This window comes from Sminthopsis crassicaudata, chromosome 2 (assembly GCF_048593235.1).
Source record: "Sminthopsis crassicaudata isolate SCR6 chromosome 2, ASM4859323v1, whole genome shotgun sequence".
NCBI classification, from domain to species: domain Eukaryota; kingdom Metazoa; phylum Chordata; class Mammalia; order Dasyuromorphia; family Dasyuridae; genus Sminthopsis; species Sminthopsis crassicaudata.
The window spans coordinates 375690470-375709128 of NC_133618.1; the positions used below are offsets into that span (position 1 = coordinate 375690470).

General features: G+C 34.3%; 1 protein-coding gene and 1 pseudogene across 9 annotated transcripts in view; one reads left to right on the top strand and one right to left on the bottom strand.

The window, feature by feature from the left end:
- The window catches only part of WDR25 (WD repeat domain 25), a 251388-nt gene that overhangs the window by 174431 nt on the left and 58298 nt on the right, over positions 1-18659 (bottom strand). For 2 of the 9 annotated variants that reach the window (XM_074291282.1, XM_074291283.1), the window contains exon 2: positions 13941-14032. The exons of the other annotated variants lie outside the window; for them this stretch is intronic. In XM_074291282.1, the coding sequence (XP_074147383.1) occupies positions 13941-14000 (60 nt within the window). In that variant the 5' untranslated portion in view covers positions 14001-14032. The remainder of the gene's footprint in view (positions 1-13940; positions 14033-18659) is intronic. 9 annotated transcript variants of the gene reach the window in all.
- LOC141556367 (RNA-splicing ligase RtcB homolog) lies at positions 15906-16586 on the top strand (annotated as a pseudogene).

Genomic DNA, 18659 nt, shown 5'->3' on the forward strand with positions numbered 1-18659 from the left:
CACCCCAGTTTCACATCAAGAAGTGGCCCTTCCAAATCCCAATATATATATATATATATATATATATATATATATATATATATATATATATATATATATATATATATATATATATACACACATAATGCTATCATTCATCCAGTTCTTCTCTAGAAGATTGCCACCTCTATCATCCCCATTCTAATTAATCTTTAATCTTTCCTTGTCTACTGGGCTATGTCCACACCTCTTCCATCCTTAAAAAATGTACACTAGATCTATATATCCTGATAGCTATTACCCTATTTTTTTAGATAGATAGATAGATAAAGATAGATTCAAACTAGCCTCTCTCCTGAGCTCTAATCCTACATCAACTACCTTTGGACTTTCTTGAATTGAATATCCCACAGACATATTAGAGTCAACATATCCCAAACAGAATTCGTTACTTCCCCTTCAGTCATCTCCCCCACCAAATCCCCTCTTTTAGGACATCACCAAAGGCTGAGTCAACCATTTTCATAATTAGTGTCTTTGAATTCTTTATTTACATTCACCTCACATATTTAATTTGTAGTCCTCTTATTGTTTCTACCTCTTCCCGGGACAATCATTAGCCCTAATCATTAGGTCACACCTGGAACCCTGAAATTGACCTCAAACCCTCCCCTACTATAGTTCATCCTCTCCTAAGCTGCCAAAATGGCTTTTCCAGAGCACAGGTCTGATTCTACTGGTTCCTTTTTATCTTCAGAATCAGAGATAAAAACCCTTTGTATTTAAAACCCTTTAAAAGCTGGCCCCTCCCTATCTTTCCATCTTCTTACACTTCATTCCCCTCCATGTATTATTCTATGTATTCTATAATTTAGCTACACAATTTGCTGCTCCTCACACATAAGACCTCAGATCTTTTCACCGGCTGTCCTCCATCTCCTTCAAAATTCAACTCAAATCCCTTTAGAAGGCTTTTCCCAGTCCTACCTACTACCAGTCTTTCCTCTGAGAGAATCTTAAGGGATATGAGAAGGATTCTACTCAAAGTACCACAAGCAAAGCAAATTAATCCTCACAGGCAAGTAAAAATAAGTGGTTCCCTATGGCTCAGGCATAGGACTACAGCAAACTGCATAACCTGATCAAGAGCCCAGATCTCCTCCCTTTATATACAGTTATTGTTGGTGGCCAGATTCACAGGGACTGAGTGGGAGGGGATTTAGGAGCTGTCAATTATCATGTAGTCTGAACTTCAACCCCACTCTTATCAACTGCAAGATTACTCTGATCAGTAAAGTTTTCTTACATTACATACCTGGATTGACAAAGTGCTAAAACAACAGCTTGCTGTTTTTGCATTCCTAACCCAAAATGTAACTAACCAAGCCAATTATTTGATATATGGGAACTTCCCAGTATATAAGTAGGTCAATCAAATCACTCTGTCAATCACAGAATAGCAATAGCCCACTATCCACATGCTCATGCAGATGTACACATATTGTGTATATATATATATACATATTTACAAATGTATACATAGACATTTAATTTATACATAATTATTTTCATGTTGCTTCTCTCATTATAATGTGAGCTCTGTGAGGGCTTTTTTGACTGATTATGACTTAAAGTAAGTGAAACTTAGAGAAAGAACACATGGTCTGCATAGTCTGCATAGTCACAGTGGGTAGCAAGCGACCTGGATCTGGGGTGAAGTTTTACATATTGGAGCAGGTCAGGAAGTAGAATGATTATGCCCAAGTCACCATAAGTGTTGTTAATAATAACATGGTTGTAACTGGTAGAATATTATGTGAATCTATATTAAATTTAAAGAATTGCCTGTCCTAATTCCCTCTGCCAGAATTACCCTTTTCAATTTCTATGTGTCAATTGATGTTGTTTTTATTATTAGCATGGTCATTTTTTTAACCTGGTTGCAGTTTAATAATGATATTGTATTATGCCTGAAATTAGCACACACTAAATGGTTATAGGTAGAGAGTACTCCCTTGCTTATCACTACATGATCCAATTAACCAACTAATTTTCCACTCAGTTATTCCTATAAAATTAGAAAAAACTAAGAGTATTGTAACCACATAATGTCAATTTTTAAATGATACTCATTCTGAATACTACTGAAAGAAAAAAAAAAACTGTACTAGTTATCTCTTTTGCATTTACCCTAATTTGTTTTAGTATTTTCTAAGTATATCTTAGCGCTCCTTCTAGATTGCAAATTCCTTTAGGGAAATAACTCTCTTTTCATTCTGTATCTATAGGGTCTAGTACAGTGATTTGTATATAATAATTCAATCCAATAAATAGCTATTAAATGTCTTCTATGTACAAGACTCTGTGTTCGGTACTGACTACACAGTCCCTGCCCTCAAGGATTTAATAATATAATGCCAGTAAGACACAAGATGTGCCATGTGGCGCATATACACATCTAATATAATGTGGAAGGGACAACATATCACTGAATGTGGAAAGGCTTCATGAAAGAGAGCCACCTAAGCTGGGCTTTCAAAAAGGAAAAGGATTCTGAAAGGCAAAGTCAAGGAAAAATGGAGTACATACTTGAAAGAGAGCTTGTACTAATGCACAATGGCAGAAAAAAATTCAACTTCAGAAAACAGTCCAGTTTCACTAGTACATATCAGAATAAGAAAAACAGGGCATCATCATAATTATCAACAAAAATTTATTAAGCACTAATTTTGCACAAGATACTATATTAAGTATTAGGATTACAAATAAAGGGAAAAACAAAGCTTCTGCCCTCAAAGAGCTCAGATTCACTTTTTATCTCTCACTTCATTTCTTCAAACCCTAATTCTTATTTTTTGTCTTTAAGTTTCTGCTTATAGTTGTTAAGTTAGAGTTACAATGATGTTTTATAATGGATTTTTTTTAAGTTATTCATATCTCTAGCCTTAGTTCCTGAATTACGGCTTTGTGGCACAGTCAGATTTCCCCTACTATTACACTTTGGGGTAGGGTAATAGGCCTTGCTTGGTATGAGACTAGGTTCCCTGGGTTCCTGCACTGGAAATCCCTATTGGGATTTGGCCATCTTTGAGGTTCAGAGAGTTACCATCTCAGAACTTGAGGTTTTAAATGCCTCAGAGCCCCTGGGGCTGTTCTACTCTAGTCTGACCACTTCAGCAGCATGCTGATCTGTCTTGTACTCCCAAACTAGAGCTGAAAAAGTTCCCATTTGGGAAGATAAGTTCCCAATCTTAGAGTTCTCTAACTGCCCCACGATTGAAGAACCCTCCGCTCTCACTACCTGCATACAGAAAATGTTACCCTGCACTGGCTCTTTAATGATAAGGCCTTAGAAAACTTTTTGTATAGTTCTGAAGTAGAAGACACTTACTGTAGTTTGTCTCTGGATTTCGGGATCATTATTAGGGTGCAAAACCCAGGGTTTTATTGAAAGAGTAATATAAGTGAAGTAGTCTACCTCTCATTCCATTGGCCATCTTGGCAATACCTGAAGTCCAATGAAAAGAAGTAACTTTTTCAAGGTGTGGTAGGGTCAATCATCAACCCCTGGTCTTCTGACTCTTAGAACCCTAACTCTTTCCATTATACCTGCCCTCTCACAGATAGCTAGTCATGTTATTCTTCTGCTCAGATCCTTACAGTGGCTCCCTACTGCTCCTTGATCTCATATATGGAATATTCTCTAAAAGGACACTCACTGCTCTACCTTTCCAAGCTCACTTCAAATTAATCTCTTTCAAATACTACATAATATAGTCAAATTGTATTACTTGCAATTCTGCTTTCTACCATGTTCCTTTAAATGAGTTCTGATGGATCTTACCTCCTCCAAGAAATGTTCCTAATATCCCCAGTTAGTTATGGTTTTTTTCTTCCTTTTCTCACATAGCACATTCCTCTGTTACATATTTATATTACTATGTTGTATTAAAGAGGGCTACTTTATATTTTGTTCCCCTACTGCAAGATCCATGAAGACAGGTACCACCATATTTTGTTTAAACTTTGTGTCTTCCCAGAACTTTGTTCATATGCTCTGCACACAGCATAATAAGAGTGCTGAATTACTGAAGACAAAAAATATTATTTTTCCAGTACACTTCATTTTAAAATAATGACAAAACCAATAGGAAATAGAAAATTAGACTATACATTTTTTAACAAGCCTCCCAACTCTTAATTTTCCATGAGAAGAGAAATACATTTGGATAAATTTTATAAAAGGGTGCTATAATTTAGGTATAAACATTTGGGGGACTGAATTGCTCTTTTCAATCTCCAAAAATATTTATTGCTGATTTCTATCATGGTTACCTCAATGCATTATTTCAGTTCCCTAAATTATTTAACTTTTACATAGAGAACTATACATGTAACAAAAACCACATCTAGCATCTTAGAGCTAAAATACAGAGGTTTTCTAAGTCCAAGCTCTCCATTGTTACAGAAAAAAACATTGAGGTTCAAAGTGGGAGTGTGACTTACTTAGAATCATACACAGTCAGTATGTTGATTTGTTTTACTTTATTATCCATTTGGAGAAAAGGGAATTGATTGATGAAAGAAGAAAAGGGGGAGGGAAAGGAGGGAGAAGGGAAATGAGAAAAAGGAAGAAAAGAAAGGGAAGGAAGAGAAAGGGGAAAGAAAACACAAAGGTGAAGGAAGAAGAGGAAAAAGAGAAGAGGAGAATGAGGAAGAGAAATAAAATGAAAAAGAAAGGAGGAATATAGCACTGATGCCAAATTTTTAAATATATGGAAGAGAGCAGGGAGAAATTCTGAAGGAACATAGATAAGCAAGGTTGTCATGTTCATGTTCAATGAAATATACATTTAAAAGAACAAATTGTTTATAACATTGAAATGTTCATGTTTGCTAAAGTTTAAGTTCAAAAGAAAAAAAGAATATGTGTATGTGCATATATATATATATATCACACACACATATATATGTACATAATAATATACATATGTTCATATATATGTTTCAAAGTCAGAGGAAAAAGAGCTAGGGTTTCAACACAGATCTTCTATCTATAGAGTTGCAAGATAAGATACTTTATATAGCAACTTCCTCAATTGAAAAACTTCACATTATGCCATTATGTACAAGAAAAAAATTCCTTTGCTTAATTTACTTTCATCATATATTCCCTAAGGTGACTTTTAGAAATTTAGGATACTGACACAACTATTCATTTTAATTCAACAAATATCTACTGATGATATTAATTTATTATTTGAATATTCTTCATATAGAAGACTGTATAGAAGTATACAGTATAGTATACAGAAGTATAGTGGGAAGAACACTGAACAAATAAAAACAGTCATGAATAAGTATTTATCAAATACTTAAATATATACTAGGCACCATGCTAAGAACCAAAAATATAAATGCAAAAAGTAAGCATCTGTTTTCAAGCAGTTTACATTATAATGGAACATATAGGGGAAGTGGGCCAAGGTACTTTGGTCTGGGAGATACAGGAATGGCATGTAGATTCATAGGGCAACTGATTAACATATTCTTTCAAGGAATAACAGTATTGATTTAAGTCCCATTAACAGAAGAAGACAGAAGGAGAGGAGCCAGGGGTAGCTCAGAAATATGGAAGAGGCAGCTGTCAATACTCCTGAGTGCAGCCAGTACCAGATTAAAATGTAATTGGGAAATATTTAAGAAAACAAATAGAAATGTAATAGAAAATTTGATAATGTTAATATGTGGTTTTCTAAGTCAATATGCTGAGTCCCCATTTTTATTTGAGTTTGAAACCACTACACTAAACATTATAGAATTAGAAATCTTCACTACTGGAGGTACACCAATGAAAACATGGACTTTTTGAAGAATATAAATAATGAAATTCATGCTTCATTACAAATACTTATAGCCTGCTCACATTTGAAATGCAGCCCACTGAAATTATCATTTGCCTAAGGAACACATTTTTAATAAGACTTCAATGGGAAATAATCACTCATGCAGGTAACACAAAAGCCCGGGGGCTAAAACAGAGCTCTCCTATACATAGGAGCGCTATTACACTGTCTTATCCCGTACTTCAATGATGATCAGTTGAGTCCCTTCAGTGAAGCTTAAACATCCTAAGTGCATTGAAAAGATTTAATGAGTCACTAAAAATGTTCTGTGGTTGTTAACCATATAAATGACTATTATACAGTCTTTAGTAACCCCCAAGTGGTACCTTTTCTTATGCAATTTTTAAATATTTAGTCAAGCCTTTGAAGATATTACACATAAAACCTATTCTTGATAATAAAAAATATCTTTTACAGGCATATCAGAGAATAATGTTGTCCCAACTAATATCATTTTACAATAACTCCTAATACATTATATTCAAACCATATTTTTACTAATCTACCAGAAACACACATCAGATGACCAGCAATAGTCCTATGGACCAGACAATGCCAAATCGTACAATATCTTCCCAGCTTCCCCTTCTCCTATCTAGTCGATATCTTGCTTGCTGCATCTAGACATTAGACTTTGAGAGAATTTTACTGATGAAGACAAATATGTATGGTCATTAAATCCTCCATCCTGTTCCCTAGGTAAATGTACTACTAATGTACAGCACTGATATGCCCCCCAAAAAATCCAACTCTACTACTCCTGAAGACAAAAAATCCCCAGGATTCCCTAATCTGTTAATGAACAGATGATTTCCTCAAAAAGAAATGCTCCTCTAAGTAATCACAGCCTGGATGATAACAGTAATCTGCCATCTAAGGATAACTGTTCCACAGGACTTATCCTGCTGATAGGCAAATAATGTTATACTTCAATTTAAGAAAAAAACTAACAATTAAAATTGTTAGGAAACAATGAATTCCCTGTCACGAAAGATCTTCCAAGAATGACTAAATACCTAGTAGAAATTTTGTAGAGTGGATTCTATCTTCAATTCAATAATTCAACAAATAATTATTAAGCATACAAGTCAACGTACTAGGTGCTAAAGACAAATGAACAAAAGAAAAAGAAAAAAAAAAGTCCTTTGCTCCAAGGAGATTACATTATACTGGATATAAAAGAGATAAGTATATATAAGGAAATTTGAAGAGAGATCATGAAAGTCTACATGAAGAAAGAATGCTAAAAGGTTAATCAACTGGAGAAATCTTTTTTTCTCATTAGTAGTCTCAGACAAGCAGTATGTGTATATGTATGGTTATACACATACATATCTATACACATATACACACAAACATCCTTAATCTCCTAAATATAAACAACAAAGTTACTGTAACATGGTATAAAATGTTGGTCTAAACCCAATTTCTGCCAGATCAAAGAACTCTTAAACAAACAGGATATATAGGTGAATATGACAAATAAAATGGGCAATTTCAAAAACAAAATTTTTTAAGTTTTTGCAAGACCAAAAAAACCCTGTATTAATTAAGAATTTGAAATGAAGTAGATAACTGAGTATGTATAAAGTGAACTGATAAGTATTTTCTTTTCTTTTTTGGAGGCAGCTAACCTGACTTTAGGATGGGTGCTCTACTCACTGTGCCACCTAAGCTGCTCCTATGATAACTATTTTTACAGGCTGTCAAACAGAAAAGTAGGATTAAATTTGATCTTCTTGGCTCCAGAGAACAGAATTAGGGGAATGGGTTGAAATTATAATTTCATATTTAACTCTTATTTAAAGAAAAACTTCCTAATATTTGGAGCTGTCCAAAACTGAGATGGGCTATCTCAAAAGATGATGGATTACTATCACAGGTCTTCAAGATTAGAAATTGGATGATTACTTATTTGGGATTCTGTAAAAGGAATCCTGTCTCAGCTATAGATCAGACTACATGTTCTCCTTTCAGTGGCACTACATCTCTGAGATAATATGGCTATACAAGAGTACCTGAAATCATTTGTAATAATTGTGATTTGGGGGAATACATTCCTCTTATTTTAATTTTAATTTTTAATTCTTAAAATATTTATTTGAAACTAAAAAGAAAAGAAAAAAACATATTGTCATATGCTCAGCAGAACATCAGGGAGGATTCAAAATAAGTTACAATAAATTTCCATTTCAAGAAAGCATATATCTTTGTAGGTTATTCTTTTATTCTCTGCTGTGTACTTTTTATTTTATTCTATTTTTCCCTCATCATCTCCCCCAAATTCCCCAAGTAAATGACAGTTAAGCACAGGTATAGAAATAGATATATGTATATTATTCATACCCACATATATACATATATCTACATACACATATACATATACTTACATGTAAATATGTACACATATATGCATCTGCATCTATATATTTAAACATGCATCTAAAACAAATAATTGTGATTTTCAAAATATATTGTTTGACATTGTAGTTATAAATGATAAGACTCTAATATGGAGTCACTGAAGCTAAATAGTCTTAATAATAATGTGATCAGCGTTATGCCAAAGCACTAAGACCAGAATAAACCAGGCTTAGGGACTAACTAACACTCTGTCTTGAAAGATAAGATAGGGCTCTGAAGATCCAGCATCCTAAATCTCAAATATCTAAGGAAAGAAATCTCTAGGAAGCAGGCGTTTGATGAAGATCCTGGCTGATCAAGCAAGGTCTTTTAAGTCACTCAAAGCACTTCAGGGGGGCAGAGCCACAAAGCCCAATTCAAGAATTAAAACTTCAGAAATGTATTATTGAAAGAAATTTCTAAATTTAGTTCATTTTGGTAAATTAAACAAAAAAAATAACATAAATAGTAGATTGCCTAAAGACCCATATTTAGCATTGTCAGTAAATATATCAAAGTGTGATATTGTGCATTTGTGGCACTTGAAAGAGATTAAATTAAAATTGTTCCCCCCCCCAAAAAAAAAAAAAAAAGAAAGAAAGAAATTTGTATCTAATATAAAAAAACATTATAAACCCAGAGTGGCAAAACAGTTAAAACCAGAGACTCAAAGTGGGGAGAGGGGAGGAATAGATTTTCCAGAAAGACTACATAAATACCTATATAAAAAGAAAATATATATTTTTAATGAAATAGAAGATGAGGAAGAAAGAATTAGAAAGAGAATAAGGAATTTAGAGAAAAATGTGGTAAACCATACCCAAGAAACAGATTCCTTGAAAATCAATAAATCAAAGAAGAAGCAAAGACTCCATGAGAAAGCAAGAAGTACTAGATAAAAATCAAAAAACTGACAAATGGAAGAAAATGTAAGATAGCTAATTTTTTAAATTGCTCTGGAAAAATAGTCAAGGAGATAGTTTAAGTACCACTGGATTCCCTGAAGACCATGATTTAAGGGGGAAAAATAGCTTGAATATTATATTTCAAGGAACTACAAATGAAAGCTGGTCTATTAAAGTCAGAGGGCAAAGTACAGACTGAAAGAATCCATTCCGTACTTCTTGAAAGAAAATTGAAAGGGAAAAGTGCAAAGAATATTACAACCAACATGTAGAAAGAACTCTTTCTTCAAAGAAAAATATTGCAAGCTTCTAAATACTTTTAGCATTTAGAACAAGAACTAGCAGTTTCTACTAAAACTAAAAGGAAATCTTGGAATATGGTATTTCAAGAGACAAAAGATAGACGCTTACAATCTAAAATAACAGGCAAAGCTGACTATAAGTCTATAAGAGGAAAATGGCTTTTCAAATATTTCTGATGAAAACACAGAACTAAGCAGGGATTTTGAAATATAAGCACAAAAATTCAGAAAAACATGGATGGTAAATTTATTTAAGCAATTAAAAGGAGCTATATAATGATACAGTAGTTTTAAAAAATTCCAATGGGGAGAAGAAACAAGTATCCTTTCAGAACCTTAATATCCTTCAAAAGATATTGAAGGGGTTAAAAAGGAAAAATTAATTCTATTCTAAGAATTTGAAGAGGTTGAAAGAAAACAGAGGGTTAAAGGAGATACAAAAAAAAAAGTGAAGGGGAGAGCTTTTGCTATTTCTCATACCTGAGAGGAGTAAAAATAAAGGGGTAAAAAGAGTGGGCATTAAATGTGTCACATTTAAGTGAAACAGAAAAAAGAGTTGAACACATACACATAAACAGACACAGACACAAACATCACACACACACACACACACACACACACACACACACACACAGAGTTTGATATAGAAATACATTGGATTTAACAGAAAGAAAGAGGGAGGGAGGAGAGGGAAAGCTAGTTAGGAAAGAGGATAGCAATGAGAAGAAAGTGACAAGCAAAACTTCCTGATCCTGAAGAGGAATATAAAAGGGAGAAGAGGAAAGTGAAGAAAAAACAACAACAACAACAACAACAACAACAACAACAACAACAATTTCAGTCTAAAAATTGCCTCTAAGACAGTTGGGGAATGGCTTAACAAATTATGGTATATGAATATCATGAAATATCACTGCACTAGAAGAAACAATAAAAGATTTCTGAGAATCCTGAGTACGATGAATTGACACAGAATTAAAGGAGCAAATGAAGAAAACAAATTAGATATAAGAACAGAAATATTTTAAAGAAAAACAACTCTGATAAATGCAATGACCAACCATATATCTTCAGAGATACTAGGATATTACTTGTCTCCTGCAAGAGAGATGAAAAACACAAGGTGCAAAGACATGCATTTTTGGACATAGCTACTGTGTGAACATGTTTTGTTTGACTATATTTATGTGTTATAAGGTTTCTTTTTGTTATTGTTGTTGTTGTTGTTGAGGCAATTCGGGTTAAGTGACTTACCCAGGGTCACACAGCTAGGAAGTGTTAAATATCTGAGACCAGAATTGAACTCAGGTCCTCCTGACTTCAGGGTTGGTGCTCTATCCACTGCACCACCTAGCTGCCCCAAGATTCTTTTTTATTTTTCATTTTCTTGGTTTTTAATAAAGAATGGGGGAGGACAGGGTTATGGTCACTATAGGTAACAGAAGCAAAAAGGTGTAGTAGACATTGGTTTTGGATCAATTGAAGGAAGGAAGGAAGGAAGGAAGGAAGGAAGGAAGGAAGGAAGGAAGGAAGGAAGGAAGGAAGGAAGGAAAGAAAGAAAGTAGGTGGAGAGGGAGGGAGGGAAAGAGGGAGGGAAGGAAGGAAAGAAAAAGGGAGAGAAGGGAAGGAGGAAGGGAAGGAAGAAGGGAGGAAGGAAGAAATGAAAGAAGGAAGGAAGGGAAGAAAGAAGGGAGGGAAACAATACACATTTAATATATGAAAACCACTGTGCTATTTTAGCATTAAGATGCAAAGAGAAAAGACAATCCATACTTTCCAAGAGCTCACATTCTAATTAGATAGATCATATATATAGTTCTTAGGTGCATCTTGAATAAGGTTTAATGATCCTTAAATTATATTGGCAAAAGACAGAATAGTGCATCTTTAAGCGATTTCCACTGATGAAATCATATCAGTTTCCAATGCTGAACCATAGATAATACCAAGGACTATGGTTGCAAGAACTTTTTTATCTTTAGTAATTCTGGCTTCAGAACCCACAAAAGCACCAGTCTAAGTCTCCAAAAAGGTTCCTTTCTAGAATTTTGGCTTTGGGCACTGAGCTAGAAGCAGTGCTGTCATCCCCAGGTTTTTTGGTAGTGGTACTGGGAAAGTTGGACCTTTTCTATAGGAATAAGTTTCTTTGAATGACAGTGTTTGGCCTCGTTCTGGAAGCAGGACCAGTGTGGGGAGAAAGTCCTGCTATTTCCAAAGTTCTTGGGTTCAAGATTCTGAGCTATAAATTCTGAGCTCAGCATATCTTTAGTACCTTCCAAAATATGAAGACTAAAGTTTTCATTTAGTGAACTGCAAGCCAATTGCATATCATATTTGGATGTGTTTTTCATCTTTTTAAATTTCATCCAATCAAATTATATTTTACATTAATTTATAATTTCAGAGATTCTGCATCTTAATGTTTTATCTTCAGTTGGCAGTTCCTATTACTGTTACTTAAAAATTCTCAACTTCTCTGAGAACATTAGTAAATCTGGCTTTAAAGAAATATTTAGATGCATTAAAAAAAGCAAACTCATAATTTCCCAAAACTCTGTCATGGATTCATTTGTGAAAAAAATTATTCTTTGTAATATGCATTCATCCATCAATTTATCTATTCTGCAAATTCAGGCATGGAAATAATGAATTATCTTAAAGTAGGGTTTTATCTATTAGAGCAAGCTTTATAAATGTAGCATTTTGTATGCAATATGAATGGTATTAGATTTCCAGGCAAGCTAAAAAGTTTCAGTAACTACTATTCTTCCTTTAATAATACTTTATTTCAATATTTGTGAGGATAAATTTTGAAATATTGAAAATCCTTTTCAAACTTAATTTAGTTAAAAATTTACAAGGACATCTAATAATCTACTCACTTCTATAGCTTGTATAAGTACATAAATATTAATTAATATGTGCTCACATTCATAAAAGAAGCCTTTCATGGTATAAACAGCTGCTTATGCCTACATAGTCACATACACCCCCCCACACATGCGCACAAGCAAATTATATTTTACTTTGCACATATTTTATATACTCTTATATGTGTATCCACATTTCCCCAAAAGAATATAAGCTTCTTGAGAATTGGAACTATTTTCCAATTGATCAATAATGGACAGAATCAGCAATACCCAGAGAAGGAACACTGGGAAATGAGTGTAAACTGTTTGCATTTTTGTTTTTCTTCCCAGGTTACTTTTACCTTCTGATTCCAATTCTTCCTGTGCAACAAGAAACTCGGTTCTGCACACATATATTGTATCTAGGATATATTATAACATATCTAACATATATAAGACTACCTGTCATCTAGGGGAAGAGGTGGAGGGAAGGAAGGGAAAAAATCAGAACAGAAGGGAGTGCAAGGGATAATGTTGTAAAAAGTTACCCATGCATATGTACTGTCAAAAAAAGTTATAATTATAAAATTTAAAAATTAATAACAAATTTTTTTAAAAAGAGAATTAGAACTATTTCATTTCTATCATTGTATACATTGTATTGTATACTAGGATAGTGCCTGGCCCACTATAAATGCTTAATAAATGTTTATTTGTATGCATTAATAGATATTATGTTTTATGAGTTACCAATTCTATATCAAAGAATACTAGATATGGAGGGAGAGGAGGCAGGGTATTAGAGATCACCTAGTTTATTTATAGATGAGGAAAATGAGGCTCAAGAAGATAAAGACATAACTGTCTAGTTCTAGTTACTAAGAATCCAGGTGTCCTAACCCCCAACCTATTGTTACTTCTTCTAAATCACTCATTATTTGTCTTCTCAATTATTTATAATGGAGGGGGGAAGATATTATCCAGTTATTGATTACCACATATAAACCATTTTCTTGCAAGGAAAAAGCAAGGGGAAAATAAGAGAAAAATATTATTTTAACTAAGTAAAAGTTAGTCTTACAGAAAAGAGGGATAAAGAGCTTTTGGTTTTCAAGCACAATTTTATGATATTATGAGTGCTTTACACAGTGAGAAAACAAGAATAATCATCACTCTATATAAAAGAGTTAATGGGAAAAAATTACAAAAAGAATACCCTCATTCCTGTATTAGGGGTAGAATAATTTTTTCCACATACATATACATGTGGTCATGTCATTCCTCTACTCAAAATCTTTTGCAGCTATCTACTATCAGGTAAAATTCCTTTTCCTAGCATTCAAGGCTCTCATGATCTTATTTAATGCTTACTTATTTAACATTTCTTGCCACACACTGGACATTTGTCTTTGTGTAGCTCCTTTAGCTGTTCACTATGCCTAGAACATCCTCCCTGCCTCCATTCTTTGTAGTTTTACTCAAATCCTACTTCATCAATTAAACCTTTCCTCAACCCATTAAAACCCTGCCCCCACCTCATATAGCATTTTGCTTTACAATTATTATATTTGTAATACTAGGTGTTATACTTACCTCTATTTGTGCCTTATTTCCTTCTACTAGACTATTATCAATGATACCATGACATTCCATGTTACTCCATGATACCACTTGCTATTTCATATCTAAATGAATCAACAAAAAAAAATGTTTATTAAGTACTTATTGAAAATTGAGCATTGTGGTAAAATAAAATACTGGGGACAAAAATATAAAATCAAAGATTGTCTCTTCCCTCAATGAATTTACATTCTAATGGAGGAGATAACATACATAGGAAACTAGTGACCAAAGAGTGAGTCAGGTCAGACACTGAACAATGAGAGGGAAGGGTGATGAAGGTTGGAGAAGTAGGTAGGAGAGTAAGGAGTAAAGTGACATATGACTGGGGCTTTCCTGAAATAGTGGGCAAAGTGAGGCATTCACCAAATGTATCTTTTCTAGCATCTAACTCAGCAGATATGTAATATATTTTTTCATGAATGAATAAATAAATGGATATTAAGTAATAATCTTATATGAATTATCAAAGGCAAAAGCAAAATTGGATTATTTTTTTCATCTAGGACAAAAAACATTTGGGGAGAATGGGAAAAGTAGATTCAGTTAGGGAGAAGAGGTGGTACATGGGTTTGAAGGCATAGTCTGAGCCAGTGAATCATATATTCACATATATATTTTCACTACTACTAGTACAATAAAAATGGGTTGAAACCTGACTGAAAGATCATAACGATTTCATGTGATACAATTAATACAATTAAATAGTAAGTATTTATCAAGTACCTATTATGTATCTAACCGATCAATAGATCTAATAGATCAAGTAAGATAACAATTATAAAGAGTTTGAAAATCTTATAGTACTATCTTCAAAAAGTCAGCTGCAGTAGTTCGTAATAGTTGTAATAGTAGTAGTAGTAGTAGTAGTGGTAGTGACAGTAGTAGTAGTAGTAGTAGTAGTAGGAGTAGTAGTAGTAATACTAGTAGTACTGTGCTATGTATAAGATAAGGTATAATCCATGACCTCAAGAAGTTTACGATCAATTGGGAAGGCAATAGAGATACTAAACAATCAAACAGTATTATGTACTTCCTCTGGGATACTTCTTCCAACTTGGCATCAACAGGTTTAGAAATTAAGTCCTTAGGGAGGTGACTTCCCCTTGAGTTTCAAGGATACCCTTTGGATTTTCATTTCTAAAACTATAGCTCACAAGAACACTGAAGTATAATGCCAGGCAGACTAGAACAGTGCCTGGAGTTACTATGATGAATATTAGTACCACAAGAGCCATGAGAGGATTAAGTTGAGTTTCATGCCTAACATGCAGAGTGTTCTATGTGAATGATGAGAACATGATGTTTGAGGAGTTAAGAATGCTTACTACACTGGAGATTTGGGTAGTTTTTTGCCAACAATGAAATAGAATGGCAGTATGGCAATCCTACCTAGAACTGTTCATAGATCTACTGGGCTTCCTGATGTCCACTCTGGTTATGAATTTGCTATTGGGAACATAGCTCCGTTTGATAGGAGAGACCCAGAAACAGTGATACCCCTATGATGGTATCATCATCCATAGTGTCTGCTTCTTGAGAACCAACCTAAATGAAAGTGATATCCAGTCTATGAAGGAATAGTTTGTCCAAGCCATGTTTGACCACATTTCTATGGGAGTTAAATCAAAAGGAGTTATCACAATCAATGACAAAAACTACAAGGATGCTTTGGAGACAGGCTGAGGATAAGGAGTACTATGAGAAATATGACTATATACTGCAAGTTGACCTCAATAAATGTCCACATGAGCTTTTAAACACCCTTCCAAAAAAAGCTTTTCTCAGCTTTATGAGAATAATGAACAATAATGAAATCACGCTGAAAACAAGATTGAAGAAGAGATTTTAAATGAATACACTGCCCCACAAGGAGCAAGAGTGCATAATGATCACAGTGACAGCATAAGCCTAAGCCATCAAGTGGCTACAGATACAATGGGAGCTGTGTTCTCATTTATTCCTGAGTAGCAGAATTACCTAAAAGAAAAAGGGAATGGTAGTAGCTAACAATTATGTCAGGATTAACCCATCTTCTATGACTTTCTTGACCCAGTCAATAGTCCTTTCTTTGCAAAGGTCTTTATCACAGAGTCAGATGACTTGGACCTACATGGGCTTTATGACATCTCCAAACAATATCATTAAAAGAAGAACAAGAAATAGTGAATGGAAAAGAATGGACATGATAGTACACATAAAGGCCTTTCCTCACCATGTCTTCATTGCAGTTGCTCACCAGCTGACTCGACAACCAGTCCTCATTGAAAAAACTATGGGAACCTATAGGTATATTGTTGCTGGTACAGAGCATAGGATGATTGAAACCTTTGTAACAACCTGCTATGGTACAGGCTGTACATTGTCTAAAGCAAAATTTCAATTTAATTTTGAACTCCCAGGATGTTTCAGATAAATTGGCTGATATGAGCATTGCAATCCATGTTGCTTCACCTAAACTGGTTGTGAAAAAGGCTCTGGAATCCTATAAAAACAATATAGATTTTGTGAATAAATAGCCATGATGTTAGACTCAACAAGAAAGTCATTAAACTGGGACTGACTGCAGTTATCAAATGCTACTATCTCTACTGGGCACATTTGAGACCAGTGATGTAGAGGTAGATTGAAGGGCTATTCAAAGGTTTAATTTACTGACCAATTTAATTCAAAGAGTTCCACTGTAAATTTTCCATTTCAAAATTACTAATATGGGATGCTCCTTTAATTATACAGCATAGTGAAGATGCATTATGATAGAAGCCACACTATCTCATTTATAGCTTACAGGCCCCTATTGGAATATTTACCTTTAATAATCAATTAATAAACACAATTATTCAAGCCATTAAAGAATGGCTGGGGCAGCTAGATGGCACAATGGACAGAGCATCAGCCCTGAAGTCAGAAGGACCTGAGTTCAAATTCAGCCTCAAATACTTAAAACTTACCAGCTGTATGATCCTAGGCAAGTCACTTAACCACAACTGCCTCCAAAAAAAAAAAAAAAAAAAAAAAAAAAAAGAGGAAGAAGAAAAAGTAACTACAAAAGATTCCCTTCATAAATTTAGGCCATACATTCCTACAAATACATATAATGACAGTGGGAAGAGTGAGCACAGAGTAGATTGGTAGTGAAACTCACACAAGAGGAATGTATGTGGCCAAATTGACACAGGCTCCCGGGACTACAGGTCCTTTCTGTCCTACACTATTTCCCCTTGACTCCAGAATCACTGCTCAGAGACTACTTGTCTGGGTTCCTCTGTTATTTTCTCCTTTGACCTTTTGATTGCCAAGACTAGTTCATATGATTGAATATGATTAGGTTTCTTTTGCCACAAGTCACATTCTTTAAAATTGCTTCTAAACTAGAATGCTAAAAACTATGTATATTTTTCCAAAGAAAGTACTTAGTAATTCAATAGTATTGAATTCTGTAATTGTTCCCTAATGGTAGTGGTTATCTCTTATGGAGCAGATAGCTTCATAGTAAGACCAGAGTCAAAGTCACAATCCACAGAGCTGTAGCCTTTTTCCCCCAACTGGAACTCTTAAAACTGTCTTGAGCTGGTGAGCTTAGCTTTTAAAAGGTCTACCCAGAGCATGAGCAATCTTCTCTCAGTCAATGACCAGCTTTTCCTTCCAAAAGAGAGAACTTTTTCACACTTCATAAAGGAATAATGGCCCCACACACACACAACTCTTTGTCACTCACTTTCTGTGACTATGTTAACTAATTAGGGGAATGGGAAAGTGAAGAAAATAGCCCTCTTTTACCCCACTCTAATCCCAACTAGACAGATAATGTCATTTGGGACAGGAATAGGGACTAGAACTATGATTTCATTGGTAAATTTCTACCATTAGAATTTTAGATTAGAATTAGAATTATCATTAAATCATGATGGGATTTTTTTAAATAAAAGAAAATTCATACTCAAAAATTTTCAAAAAAGACATTCAATAATAAATAAACCATCAATGAATGAAAATAAGCTCATTTAGTTATTCTGACAGAAGTAATTTATTGCAAAAGAAGTAATTAATGCAAAATGAAGTCTCCTCTGTTTATTGTCTTACCAGTGTTGACCAGAGCACATAAGTTTATAACATTCCCTGGATCCTATAGCCAATCATTATTATATGCAAGAATTAAGATGAACTCAGATTTCAAGGCCAGTTTATAATCCAACATACAGCCTCTCTCAGTGTAATCTACACCAAAAACAAATTTGAAAAGAGAAGTCAGTGTAAACTGAAGAATGGAGAAGGATAAAAAGGAAAGGGAGGATTTAATCTGGGCTTTAAAGATTAGATAAAACAGAAACAGCTAAATGTTGCACAGAGCACTGGACTTAGAGTCAGGAGGATCTGAGTTCAAATCAAAATTAAGGACACTTAACACTTCCTAGCTGTGTGACCCTGGGCAAGTCACTCAAGTCACTTAACCCCCCAATTGCCTTACCAAAAAAAGAAGGAAGGAGAGGGAGGGGGACAGAGAAGAAAGGGGAGGGGGAGGGATAGAGAAGGAAGGAGAAGGGGAGGGACAGAGAAGAAAAGAGAAAAATTAGGTAAAACACGATAGGCTGGGAGGAAAGGGGAGACTATTAAAGGATAGAAAGAGGTTACAGCATGAGCATCTGATAACTTACCAAAAGCTCAGTGAAATTACTGCAAGGGAAAAAAAAC